General features: G+C 48.9%; 1 protein-coding gene across 1 annotated transcript; it reads right to left on the minus strand.

The window, feature by feature from the left end:
• Positions 1-1,586: 1,586 nt before the first annotated feature.
• On the minus strand, positions 1,587-8,683 carry LOC119388990 (uncharacterized). The gene is made up of 4 exons (XM_037656298.2): positions 8,582-8,683; positions 6,638-6,764; positions 4,776-4,876; positions 1,587-1,903 (listed from the first exon to the last, which is right to left on the minus strand). Exons 1-4 carry the CDS (start codon positions 8,603-8,605, stop codon positions 1,727-1,729), a joined length of 429 nt encoding a protein of 142 aa, XP_037512226.1. The 5' UTR covers positions 8,606-8,683; the 3' UTR covers positions 1,587-1,726.
• Positions 8,684-14,601: the final 5,918 nt, after the last annotated feature.

A 14,601-nucleotide genomic window follows, 5' to 3' on the forward strand; every position in this document is an offset into this window, starting at 1 on the left:
CTGTCCACTTTAGTGGGTAGATGTCGGACCAGAAGGGCTGTGCGGCGCCACAGTTCTGGCACCTTGGCCCGCTCCTCTTGGTGGAAGTCATATTTTATACGCAGTCGCGCAATCAGACTTAGGCCCGAGTTTGTTTGGGCCAACCGTGTGTACTGGTTGAGGAGATTGGCTTCCCTGAGCTCCTGATATGAGTTAATCACACCCAAAGCCTTCAGCCGGCTGTTGGATGTAGAGATCGGAATATCAAGGGCCCTCTTTACCGTTTTCCCAATGATTGCTTCGATTTTTTTCTTCCTCATGTTTGCGGAGGTAGATGTAAGGGACAGAGTACATGACCCTGCTGGTTACAAAATTGTGAGGCGCCTATAGTTACGCGCACAGGCGTTCTTTCCCTTATTGGGCGTCCACCGAGAAGCGAAGCTCGACAAGCGAATGAGAAGGCGATGCGAACGGGACCCGAAACGCTACCGCGTTGCAGCAACGCAACATTTACCAAGAATAAAGCATGCATACATAGGCGTATCTACCGGCCCCTTGCCCCTCCCCCCCTTTCGATAGTGGTCACTGTTGGCTGCGCGGTGGCAAAGCAACAATTCAGGCGAAGTTTTCCTTCAACACAACTATCACGTAATTTTATAATGACATTTGTCCTACGCTTCTGCTGTGAAGATTGTCCTCCGCGTCTCACGGCCACGCACTGTATAGGCTGTCTGCGGTGCAAGCCGCTTATGCAACACTTTCGCGCCTTGTGCGCCAACATTGCAGAGCGAGCTACCGCTGAGCAGAGAGGCTATCAAGTTAAAACAGTTTGTCATGCTTTTATTCTGCTCTGTCGGGCCTGGAATTTAAATCATAAGCTTGCCCCGCAACTTGATCTACCGGACCAGGGAGATGGTCAAGGTCCACTGTTTTCTGGGCTAAGGAGGCTCAATTAACAGTCGCGCCATGGTCTTAATTCATGTTGAATTGACTTTTACAGCGCAAAATAAAACACGGACGACAAATAAGCACGCTAAGCCCCGCTAATTTCTCTCTCCCTCTTTTTCAGCAAGGATGAGTTCAAAGGGCTGCATATGCGCACAAGCAGCTCAACATCGTTTTACTACGGCTGCAAAAATTTATCATATCGCGAAGTACTTTTCGTCTATGGACCTGTACACCGGCTACTGGCAAATCGAAGTCAATGAGAGAGGCAGAAATTAGACTGCCTCACCAATGCATCTGAATGCCCGCTGCCAATACGATCGGCTGGTAGGCTTCTTGAATTACGTTCAAAAGGAAACACTGTCCGGCTATTCCATAAAATGTTCAGTTAATGTTCAGCATATGAATGTGCTGTTTACTTTGCACACGTCATTTCAACGCCAGGAGATTCCACTTATTTGTGACGTCGCGCAACAAGCAATAATTTGGGTGGCTAACTTACGTATGCAGCTCTGGACAAGTTCATTAGAGGGGTACGTCCCTCCGTGACTGACGCCTCTGTATATAGGCGCCTTTGTCATCCATGGTGAACTGACTGGCTGATCACTACACCTAAAAGAATGTAGTATATGCACAAATGAACACAGCTTGATTTAGCCAGATGTTGTATTCGTAGGTCGCCCGGATAACAGACAGTGACCGTGTTTGGAATGTGCTTGCGGAGCTTCTGCTCCCCGCGAGGACACGTTGGAGCCCCGAGACAGCGCTGGCGCCCTCATCCGTCGTCGTCAACGAGAGGTGCTCAGCGCGACGCATCTTCGGCGGCAGCGCTGTTCATCTCGGCGGCCAGCAGGGTGTTGAGGGTGTCGTTGATCTGTTCGAGCATGTGCCTGCCCTGGGCCACCAGGTCCTCGAACCGCTGCACGGCGTTGCCGTCTTCTTCGCCGCTCTGCTCGGCCTTGGCCAGCAGGTCACGCATCTGCAAGACGAGCACGCATCCCCGTGGAGGATGAAAAAGATGGACGCCCCATACGACGTCGGGTATAGCTCGTGATCCAATCACGTTGGCCTATCATTACCTTCGGGGCAGCTCATCGAATCTAGTGCAATATAATTGCCATAATTGTCGCACTAAGCTGTGCAGAACCTTTCCAGAAGTTGTTTGGTCCTTAGCGTAGTTAATGGTAGACGGACAGCGTATAGAGTGAAGCACTGTGAAGCCCAGTCGGACAGCAAACAGGTGTATACCTCATACTATAGCTGACAGACAGTAAGTGAACGAAGGGGACCTAGGCCGGCCACGTAACGTGTAGTGCAGACATCCGGTAGTCATCAGTTGGATCGACGGGGTGGATACCAAGGCAATAAGGGACAAGAAGCCGAAGAGCAAGAAGAACAGAAAGTTCCACTTTTAAGGGCGGAGCTGTTTTAGCCTGTAGGAGTAAGCCCGCGTAGCGTACTCCGGCATGTATGTGCCACAGTAATACGGCAAGCCCCACAACCGAGTACAGCAAGTGCGAGGGAAAGCGAAGATATTAGAGGGAGAGAGCGGAGCGAAGAAGAGTGGTAGAGTGCGGTGGGGAAGGTGGAAGAAAGTAAAGTCTAGTAAAGCGAGGAGTGCTGAGGCAAGAAGCCGGGAAGGAGGAGAGAGGCGAGCGTCACGTGAAAACTCTGCTCGGCGAAGAGGGGAGGAGGAAGGAAAAGAGGAGATGGGAAGCGGAGAAGAAGAAGAATTAAACAGAACGCAATAATTATTCGAGGCGGGATTCGAACCCGTGTACCCACGGTCCGAAGGCAAGCATTGTAACCACTCGGCTTATCCAGGCGCGGTAGCTGAACAAGCATTTATGGGAACAATATGATTGCGTTGCTATGGACGGGAGAATGAGAAAATAGAGAGAAAGAGGAAGAGAGAGAGATAGAAAGAAACCAGATCATAGCAATGTATAGTGCAGTATAGCAAAGTGGTGTGGTGGTCGGGCCAGCTGACCGCGACTGCGAGCCGGATTTCGACCGAAAGCGGTACAAAGCACCGTCCGTAAGCAGGTTGGTGGGACAGGGGGACCCCAGCCGCAAAACCGGGACATGTCCCGCCTAAATCGGGACGTCTGGTCACTTTATCATAAGCCTCACGCCATTCTCGCATGTACGCTCAACGAGTGGCTGATGTTACGTTCAATTTTGCGGGGCACACGCGACAACGCCCCGTAAAGATAGTCATAAAAAAATGTCTCAGCTAAGCAAGTGCTTTCGTGAATGACTCAATGACGCGCATAGAGACAGTGTCTTGAAAGGACTCCCGAGAACTTGTATGCTTACGGGCTCATATATTCACAATAGCTTAAGTGCAATGAATCTTATTTCTACAACTTCAAAGTACAGCGTGCAAAGTAAATACAACGTAGAAACTATCCCGGGCGTACGACATTTAACGGACGACGTTTATATGAATTCCCCATGGCGCATGTATATCTTCTGTGCATCTCTTCAGACGTTCATATCCGGCATTCGCTAAGATATGTTAATTTTAAACGTACGCCACAGTCTTACGCAGATGAAAGTAAAACAAAGAAAACAGATAATATTTGCGCGATACGGCATCACAGTGTCACATAACGGCGCTACTGATCCAAGTGCCCCTTCTCGCCGGCTCCGTTTCAACCGATCGGAGACGACAACCATGACGGATCTTTCATTTATGATTGCCTCTGATCGCCCACTGCGCTAATAATAATAATATCTGGGGTTTAACGTCCCAAAACCACGACATGATTAGTGAATGGAAATTTCACGCAAGTAGAAGCAGCGCATGGCATACAGTGGTTGTAGAATTGACGCGATGCATTTCTATATAGCGCTTTCGAGGAAAATGAGAAACGTGGATTCATTACTGGGGCCTACCGCATAAAAGAGGATCCGATAAAGGCATTACCACTGCATTTAGCTTATTGTTTATTAAAAGCGTACGAGTATCCGCTAAAAGTATTTACATTATTGGGCTTGCCCGGAAATCCTGGCGTTTTTTTTTATGTGAAAATTTCGTGTGCAAAACAAAATTTGTTGACAATGCGTTTTTGCTGTTCAGTGGAGAATTGTGTACGCTACGAAATGGCGCGTTTAGCTTGCTACTATTATTTTTGCACTTTCAAGCTATATCGAAATGGAGTTTCAAGTCGACAAAAAAAAAAAGAGCTTTTCGACGGCTTCGGCCTTTTACGTTTAATCGAGGTGCGAAAATCGCATACGCTGCTTGAAAGACTTGTGAAGTGGATGGCGAAACTTAGGGCGGCTGAAAATTGTTTAAAGCGTTTCAAAGACGAAAATTTCGACCACAAAGACGTATATATGTCGCACCGGACGCCCCCCCCCCCCCCCCCCCCCGTTCAGTTCAGCGAGGAGTGGCTCAATCAACTTATTCCCAAAGATCACCGCCAAGCCACGAGGGAATTGACTGCGATCATTGAAATTCTCTTCAAGTACCACAGAGCGTCACTTTTTCCGCAAATTTCCTCGTCATTTGGCATGGATCTTTTGAATAAGCTGATTCCACGCGATCTCTAGCTTTCCTTGCGCTGTGCGGAGCTGGTGAGACGGTGTGTACTGAAAAGTGCCCTAAGCGACATCCACGGCTGCTACACGTTCTGGACGCCCTCCTATCAAGCTAATTTTCGAACACTGCAACGGCGATGTTTCGAACTAGTCAGAGAGGCCATAGCGGCCACGTGAGCCGATCAAAGCCGACACAATGTTGCGAATTCGACACTATGGCGGCTTTGGACAACCTCCATAGGAGCACTCCGGTTCTCGGTCTCAGTGTTGGGTTCAAGAGACAGGTGAGGCAGCGGACGTACCTTGTGCGAGGCGGCCATGTCGTTCGGTGGAAGATGTCCTCCGTCGGGGCCCATGTCCATGGGAGAGCAGCTCATCATTTTCGCCATCATCTTGGCCAGCTCTGCGCGAAATAAGTGCAAATGCGGTCGACGCGCACGCCTATATAAAAAGGCCTCGCCTCGTATTTGCCCACAGTTCGAAGGATCGGTTTCCCTTCAAGTGACAAAAGGACAGTCTTCTCGTGAGCCTACCCTCATTATAGAGATAAAAAGTGAATTTTGAATTTGAAAAGCTTAGAAGAAGCTTGTCACCTGACTTTGAAAAGTACGCAGTAAATATTTACGTCTGCATTTTCTGCCGTCTGTTCCCGCTGTTACATTTGATTCCAGGCAGCAGTTGGTATTATAACTATAGAGGATCTGTCCGTAAGGTAACAAGACTGGTTCTCGTAAAAATTTATTGATCCAATCGGTACATGTTATTCAAATTCCTCAAACTAGTTTCCTTGGGCGTCGATACACCGTTTACAACGCGTATCCCACGCTGCAAAGGCTCCCTGAAAGTCAGCTGCCGTGACCTCACTCAGTGAGTCTGTGACAGCCTGTTGGGTGGCAGGAATAACACCGTCAAAACGGTGACCTTTCTGACTTCTCTGGAGATTTCGGAACAGGAAGAAGTCTACCGGGCTCACGTCAGGACTGACTGCAAGTTCGCGCTCGTCCTTGTTCGTCTCACTGTGTTGTGTCCCTGTTTGTCATTTTGCGCATGCTGCAGTTTTAATTTGAAGATTTAATATTTATGCTGACTTATTGGCTGGAAAGTTCCAGAATCACTCTGCTGGGAAGAAGCTTATTTTGCTTAAACTCATGAAGGCGCACTGAATTTATTATAATTTATTCATTTATTTGCTACTTATCTTTATCTGTGGGCTGAAAGGCTCTCTCTACTCATAGTACCGCTTCTGTTCTATCTGGCTACAAATTTGGCGATAAAATCAAATGGCATGGCTACTTTGGCTACTTTCAGGCTGAGCTCTGGCTTCTCTTCAAATCCACTCAACGGTGCCGCACAGTTACACTGGCCAATTACCCGGCAACAAGATGAAAGTCCCCCGACTATGAATATGGCGAATCGCCGAATGGAGCTCTTTACCTTGATCTAATGACATCTCACTTATCACCATTTCATGCTGCTCTGCTAACACAGAGCGAAACGGGCAGGAACCGAAATGAATTTGTGTGCATTTCCTTTAAGACGTGTCCTCGTTTGTTTAAGGTTCTTTAGCATTGCAATTTCTTTTTTGTATGTTAAGCACATTCTCGGTCATTCTGCTTATCTTCCATTGTATTGAATCTCTTCACATTATTATATATATTATTGTGCAATCTTAAAATCTACCCGTCACTTTTGCGAGGGCGACGTTAACATGCGCTTGCTTCATCGTTTCTCTAATAGATGTTGTATAATACTCTAGGTACCTTTCTTATAATACTACTAGTATTTCGTATTAAACTGCCCGTACATATGACACTTGCCCTTCTTTTGTTTCCATACCCCACCCCCACCCCTCTTATTGTGACCTGACGGGCCCTTCGGGTACACGTAGTAATATTATTAGGGCACCGTATAAATAAATAAATAAATAAATAAATAAATAAATAAATAAATAAATAAATAAATAAATAAATAAATAAATAAATAAATAAATAAATAAATAAATAAAATGCTGCAGAGATCCTGAAGGCCGAGTTAACTTTTACCAAAGAGATACAAATTCTGATCTCAATGAAACGAAATGTTCCCTGCAGAGATTCAAACCTTCGAGTCGCGTGATGCATTGTAGCAGTGCGCCACAGGACTTGAGATTTACTGCACTCATTACCTCCTGCGTGCTGCTGCTCCCCGGCGTTGAGGTGGCCCTCCTGGAAGAAGGCCGACCCGGCGTCCTTGGCGAGGACGTGCTTCGGCGAGACGGCGCCACTGTCGCGCTGCTGGACGTCGACGCACGCCTGTCCGGGATTACGAGAAAGGAAATATATAGGCGCGCGTTAAAATAACGTGTCTGTTATAAGCTACGCAGTACCAAATAACTGCAGTAGTGCTTCGGTGGGATATAATAATATAACGTTCCACACACACAAAAGCGTACAAACGGTTCCTCTTTGAAGCAGGCGGGATAGGCTTTCCCCGAAAACTTTATCGTCCCCAATTATAGGCTGAATTTGTTCTAGACAAGTAGCATGTAATGCACCGTAGGCAAACTTCAAAGTTTTTGTCACAAGAATGATTAGAAACGTTGGCTGTTATCAGTGCGGCAAGAAATATTGCGGACAGAACAGACGCTGACTTACACGTGAAGTTTAATCTTCAGTTGTAATGTTTTTTTGTTCCACCCTCAAGATACAGCTGCTGCGAACTTCTGCCCCCCCCCCCCCCAATCCCATTTCCATGCACTGTCGTCGCATCCTGGCTCGCCAATCCCCCTCTCCCCCCCCAAAAAAAACACAAAAAAATGAGGGAAAAGTATGCCTCTGGCGTGACGGACCTGCCAGGAAACACTGGCCAACTTTATCCTCTTATCCTAAAAGGCTCCATTCATATTTGCTTGGCGGGCAAAAGGCCAGGGGCGTAGCCAGGCGGGGGGTGGGGGTGGGGGGGTTGGGGGTTCAAACCCCCCCCCCCCCCCGAAATTTTTCAGTTTTGCTTGCGTATATGTACTCGCACACACACAAACGCACGCATGAACATACATAAAGTATGGTTGAACCCCCCCCCCCCCCGAAAAAATTTCTGGCTACGCCCCTGCAAAAGGCTTTATTACCCGCTGAGAAAACGATGAAATCGATTGCTCGAACTCAGTAGAGAAAACTGAGCGTCGTTTATCGATTTGCATTTCAACCCCGTTTTGACGCGGATCGCGATTGCGAAACTTCCCAGGTTTTTTTTATAGAATGCGAAGTAAGATGAAATTGTAATAATAATTACATGGCTTTACGCGTCAAAACCAGGTTGTGACAGTGAGGCACCAATCAATCTCGACCTCCCGGTGTTCTTCAATGCGTGCCCAATCTTAAAAGTAGAACCCCCGTTTTCTTTCCAACAAATCCTGGTGCTCTTCGTTGTCATATCTCGCCGCTTTCGCCGTGACAAGCGGGGCCCTTTGCCCGCGGTTATCCACGCCACTGTTTTGTTTCACTAAAATTTATTCTCTCTCTCTCTCTATTCACTGAGTAACATTATGCTTACGCATGCTTACGAACAATCGAGAAATGTAATATTCGTGACCTTGCTCTCAGTTTCGGAATCAGTAGGTTATAGCCTCACCTGTTTTTTTTTTTTTCTTTTTTTGCAACAGTGGCGGCCGACGAACCCCGATGTTGTATTCAAAGTACTATTTACTGCCGACCTTCACCTCCGAAAAGCAGCGGACCAATGACACGCCGTCGTCATCGCTTCATTTTCATTTTCGCACCCATTGCGGAGCTTGCTGTCTCTCGGTCTCGATCAACGAAGGGGGGAGTGTGGGGATGGCTGCGGGGAAAATGAATTACCCCCCCCCCCCTCCCCCCCTACTGGTGAACCCTGCGCACGCTTACGCTGGTTGCCATAGAATATCGAAAAGAAAGTCAAAGAAAGAACACGCGAAGCACACTCGGAGGGCTGCGCCCTTACGTCCTGCCAGGGCCACGCAACAAGGCAGCCGAAAGAACTAACGCTCGAAATTGTTGGCGCCACGGTGTATTAGAGACGACGTTTCTACTGAATCCGGCGCGACTGTAATGGCGACCTTGATGCTTATACTATGACGGTGCAGACAGGGACTCACCGTGTCGGTCGCCTGGTCCGCCATTTTGGAGCTAGCCGGTGGCTTCTTCTTCTTCGGCCTCGCTTCGCGTGCGAAACTGCACCAAGTGCCACCTCTGTGTGCAGCTTCAATCAGGCCTCTTCAAAACTATCTGGGCGATTCACGTGTCACGACTCGCGTAACTGACGGCTCTACGCAGCGCGCTTTCTTATAGTCGCACGATCTGTTGCAACCGCCGTCTCACCATATGTCTGTTTTGCACTAAAGAAAAGCTCCAGCCGTAAGGCGAGACGTTATAGAATTACTGAAGCAAAACTGCATGATTAAAAAACTCCTTCGTAAAAATGACATCTGCGAAGGATTCGCGAGACGGAGATATATATGTTTTAGTCGCACGGACATGGCACTGTTTGAGTGCACTAGATGAATTGTTAAATGCATACAAATCAGTCGCGTAAAGTCCCAGAACAGCACACACGCTATATACCAGGGATGCCGCGTAGTGGGTTCTTCTCGTTGTATAAATGTTCTATCGCTCCACCAAAAAAAAGAAAAAAACTGACAGGGTCTCTTATGCATTCGCATAAGACGACTCGAAGGCGAAAGGCACCTTCCTCTTTTTTTTCTCTGTCGATGCAAAAAAGGCGCACACACACACACACACACACACACACACACACACACACACACACACACACACACACACACACACACACACACACACACACACACACACACACACACACACACCAGTAACGCACGGAGGATTTCTGTCAGGGGGATCGAAATTTTGACAATATTGCCACGCCCGCTTCTTCTTTTATTTTGATGTGTTCGAGTTTGACCAGCAAGGGCGGTTATCAACGCTCGACGCTGGCCCCGAAGCAGTGTTCGAGAAGCTTCACAATTGCCGTCGCCAGGCCGCTACGCCTCTCCCCAACGCCGACCATACACTGGCCCAACCCGGGGCCGGTCACCTACCCCGCACCTCCACCAGATGTCACGTGGTCGTGACGTCGACGAAGACAGCAGTCGGCGTTTTCAGAATGAAACTGTTTATTTGGCCGAACTTGTGGCCGGGAAAACGAGAACCAGAACTACAGCAATACACGCTGTACAATGATAGCGGCGAACAGGGCGTCGTCCGTCGATCAACTGACAAGCGGTCAAACGCGTCGGCTTTTATACAGGCGCTATGGAACTTTCCAGCAATATCGCTGGTGGCGGCGTTATCTCTCGACAAAGCTGGAACATTCACGTGAGGCGCGCAATCCTAACAAAACGATCTACCAAAATCGTGAAGCTTCTCGAACACTGCTTCGGGGCCAGCGTCGAGCGTTGATAACCGTCCTTGCTGGTCAAACTCGAACACATCAAAAACGCAAATCTTGCGGTTAATCAAGTGGGGCTGGTCGCCTTCAACAACGCCTTCCAGGTCTGCTGATTTCTGAGTGCCGACGGAAATGATGACGCTGGAGCGAGGGGGAATGGTGACCTAAAGCCCCTTGATCTAGAAAGTAGCGACACTCTCCTCCGCGCGCGTGTTTTCCTCCTCAATTCTCCTCGGATTTCTCCCCTCCCCCGGCCGGCGCGCTGCGCACGGCACGCTGAACCCTCCACTGGCTCGCCGCAGCCGCATTAAAATCACTGCGCGCGCTTGTTTGATCGGCCCCTTGAAGCGTCAAATGAGAACCTGTTTCTTAAGCAATAGTCATGACGAAAGTGGGCTTCCGATAGAACAAAGTGACAAATATATTTTTAAAGACGCTTCGGTATATACAAATAAGCGCTTCGAAAAAAAATGAGTATATCAACTGGTGGCTGAGCGGTTTACCTTGCCGTCGCCGCCTGGGCTGTCCTTAACACGGTGTATTAACGCATATGATGTAACCAGCATGAAGTATAGGCGAGAATTTTTTTCATAATTGTGGTCTTGATGCGCTAAAAGAAGGCACCCAAGAAGGAATGTGGTGGTTTACTTAAATTGGGCCAAATGAGTGAGCCCGAAGCCTTTTTGTGTCAATGCCGCTGTCAGACACGCACGCACGCACACGATGCATGCACGCAGGCACACACACATGCTTATACGCACGTGATAACACGCACATACGTACACACACGGACATGCATACACACGCGATACAGACACGCACACACATAGATACACACGATCATACGCACGGGATACAGGCACGCACGCTCATACACACGCAATATAGATACGCACATACATACACAGGCGCGTACACACATGTTACAGACACACGTGCGTGGACATGCGAACAGACACGCACGCACTTACATACACATGCGCATACACACGCGATATAGACTCGCACGCACGCACATTATACATGTACATGCGCATATAGACGCGATACAGACACGCACGCACATACATACATATACACACGCGATACAGACACGCGCACTCATACATACATACACATGCGATACAGACACGCACGCTCATACATACACACGTGATACAGACACACACGCACATACATACACACGTGATACAGACACACACGCACATACATACACACGTGATACAGACACACACGCACATACATACACACGTGATACAGGCACGCACGCTCATACATACATACACACGCGATATAGACACGCACGCTCATACATACACACGTGATACAGACACACACGCACATACATACACACGTGATACAGACACACACGCACATACATACACACGTGATACAGACACACACGCACATACATACACACGTGATACAGACACACACGCACATACATACACACGTGATACAGGCACGCACGCACATACATACACACGCGATACAGACACGCACGCTCATACATACATACACACGCGATATAGACACGCACGCTCATACATACACACGTGATACAGACACACACGCACATACATACACACGTGATACAGACACACACGCACATACATACACACGTGATACAGACACACACGCACATACATACACACGTGATACAGGCACGCACGCTCATACATACATACACACGCGATATAGACACGCACGCTCATACATACACACGTGATACAGACACACACGCACATACATACACACGTGATACAGACACACACGCACATACATACACACGTGATACAGACACACACGCACATACATACACACGTGATACAGGCACGCACGCTCATACATACATACACACGCGATATAGACACGCACGCTCATACATACACACGTGATACAGACACACACGCACATACATACACACGCGATACAGACACGCCCGCTCATACATACATACACATGCGATACAGACACGCACGCTCATACATACACACGTGATACAGACACACACGCACATACATACACACGTGATACAGGCACGCACGCTCATACATACATACACTCGCGATATAGACACGCACGCTCATACATACACACGTGATACAGGCACGCACGCACATACATACACACGCGATACAGACACGCCCGCTCATACATACATACACATGCGATACAGACACGCACGCTCATACATACACACGTGATACAGACACACACGCACATACATACACACGTGATACAGACACACACGCACATACATACACACGTGATACAGGCACGCACGCACATACATACACACGCGATACAGACACGCACGCTCATACATACATACACACGCGATATAGACACGCACGCTCATACATACACACGTGATACAGACACACACGCACATACATACACACGTGATACAGACACACACGCACATACATACACACGTGATACAGACACACACGCACATACATACACATGTGATACAGGCACGCACGCACATACATACACACGTGATACAGGCACGCACGCTCATACATACACACGTGATACAGGCACGCACGCACATACATACACACGCGATACAGACACGCCCGCTCATACATACATACACATGCGATACAGACACGCACGCTCATACATACACACGTGATACAGACACACACGCACATACATACACACGTGATACAGACACACACGCACATACATACACACGTGATACAGGCACGCATGCACATACATACACACGCGATACAGACACGCACGCTCATACATACATACACACGCGATATAAACACGCACGCTCATACATACACACGTGATACAGACACACACGCACACACATACACACGTGATACAGACACACACGCACATACATACACACGTGATACAGACACACACGCACATACATACACACGTGATACAGGCACGCGCGCTCATACATACACACGTGATACAGGCACGCACGCGCATACATACACACGCGATACAGGCACGCCCGCTCATACATACATACACATGCGATACAGACACGCACGCTCATACATACACACGTGATACAGACACACACGCACATACATACACACGTGATACAGACACACACGCACATACACACACACGTGATACAGGCACGCACGCACATACATACACACGCGATACAGACACACGCGCACATTGATACATACACACGCGATACAGACGCACGCACATACATACACACGCGATACAGACACACACGCACATACATACATACACACGCGATACAGACACACACGCACATACATACATACACACGCGATACAGACGCGCACGCACATACATGCACACGCGATACCGACACGCACGCTCATACATACATACACACGCGATATAGACACGCACGCTCATACATTCATACACACGCGATACAGATACGCACGCACATACATACATACACACGCGCACGCACATATACACACGCGATACAGACACGCACGCTCATACATACATACACACGCGATACAGACACGCACGCTCATACATACATACACACGCGATACAGACACGCAAGCACATACATTCACACGCAATGCAGACACGCACGCACATACATACACACGCTATGCAGACACGCACATACATACACACGCGATGCAGACACGCACGCGCATAAATACACACGCGATACTGACACGCAGGCACATACACACGCGATACAGACACACACGCACATACACAGCGATACAGAAACGCACGCGCATGCGCAAGTGATACAGAGTACAGACACGCACGCGCAGGCGCACGCATACACATTGTAACGGCTCGCCATGCGTTTCGCAGAGGAGCACGACAGATGGCGCCACATCATGTGTTAACGGCGCAGTTCGCGGAGCGCGCGAACTGATACTGAAATAAAGGCAGTTGGTCACCGGAGTCTGTGTTGGCTGGTCGCGCTCGCTTTCGTACTCCGTTTACAAGCGGGAATGCGCTCGATATCACAATGGCGACGAGGAAGACGCGTTGAGCTGCGTGGAGGCTGTTCGTTCTAGTGCCGCTGCTGCCCTGGGCTGCGTTTTCTGCACTTCGGAAATGCCTGGCGTCGGCAAGCTGGAGCCGTTCGACGCGCAGACGAGCTGGGAAGAATACCGAGAGCGAACTGTGCAGTACTTTATTGCCAACGACGTACCGGACGACAAAGAGCTGTCTTACTCACGTGTTGTGGCCCGGCCACATACACCTTGCTTCGGAACTTACTGGCGCCTGTGAAACCGTGCGACGCAAGTTTGACGACCATTTTTGATGTTCTTGGGAAGCATTTCTCGCCAAAACCGTCGGAAGTCGTTGCTACTTTCAAGTTCAACTCTAGAACACGACAGGCGGGTGAAACGGCTGCGGACTACTTTGCGTCTTTGAACAAACTCGCTGACGACTGCGGGTTTGGCACCTTTCGTGACAGGATGCTGCGTGACTGCATTGTGGCGGGCATCAACGATGAAGCTGTACAGAGACGACTGTTGGAGCAACCGGACTTGACGCTAGACATGGCGAAGAAGACCGTCATTGCCATGGAGGCGGCGAGCAAGGATTCGCGCGCGCTTTCGATGGCGCCGGTGCCATTCGTCGCGCCGACGAACGCCGTGTCACGTGGTTCGTCGAAGCCGAGGAGGGAAGGAACGGCAATTGTGTGCTTTCGCTGCGGTGGCGAGCATCTGGCGACGCAGTGCCGTCATCTGAACAGTG

The sequence above is a fragment of the Rhipicephalus sanguineus genome, chromosome 4 (genome assembly GCF_013339695.2).
Source record: "Rhipicephalus sanguineus isolate Rsan-2018 chromosome 4, BIME_Rsan_1.4, whole genome shotgun sequence".
NCBI classification, from domain to species: Eukaryota; Metazoa; Arthropoda; class Arachnida; order Ixodida; family Ixodidae; genus Rhipicephalus; species Rhipicephalus sanguineus.

Excerpts from the sequence above, each read along its gene's own strand:
- LOC119388990 (XM_037656298.2), bottom strand. The coding sequence starts at position 8,605 with ATGGCGGACCAGGCGACCGACACG. Across the intron at positions 4,877-6,637 it reads GGAGCAGCAGCACGCAGGAG|AGCTGGCCAAGATGATGGCG; the intron begins GTAATGAGTGCA and ends TATTTCGCGCAG. Across the intron at positions 1,904-4,775 it reads ACATGGCCGCCTCGCACAAG|ATGCGTGACCTGCTGGCCAA; the intron begins GTACGTCCGCTG and ends CTCGTCTTGCAG.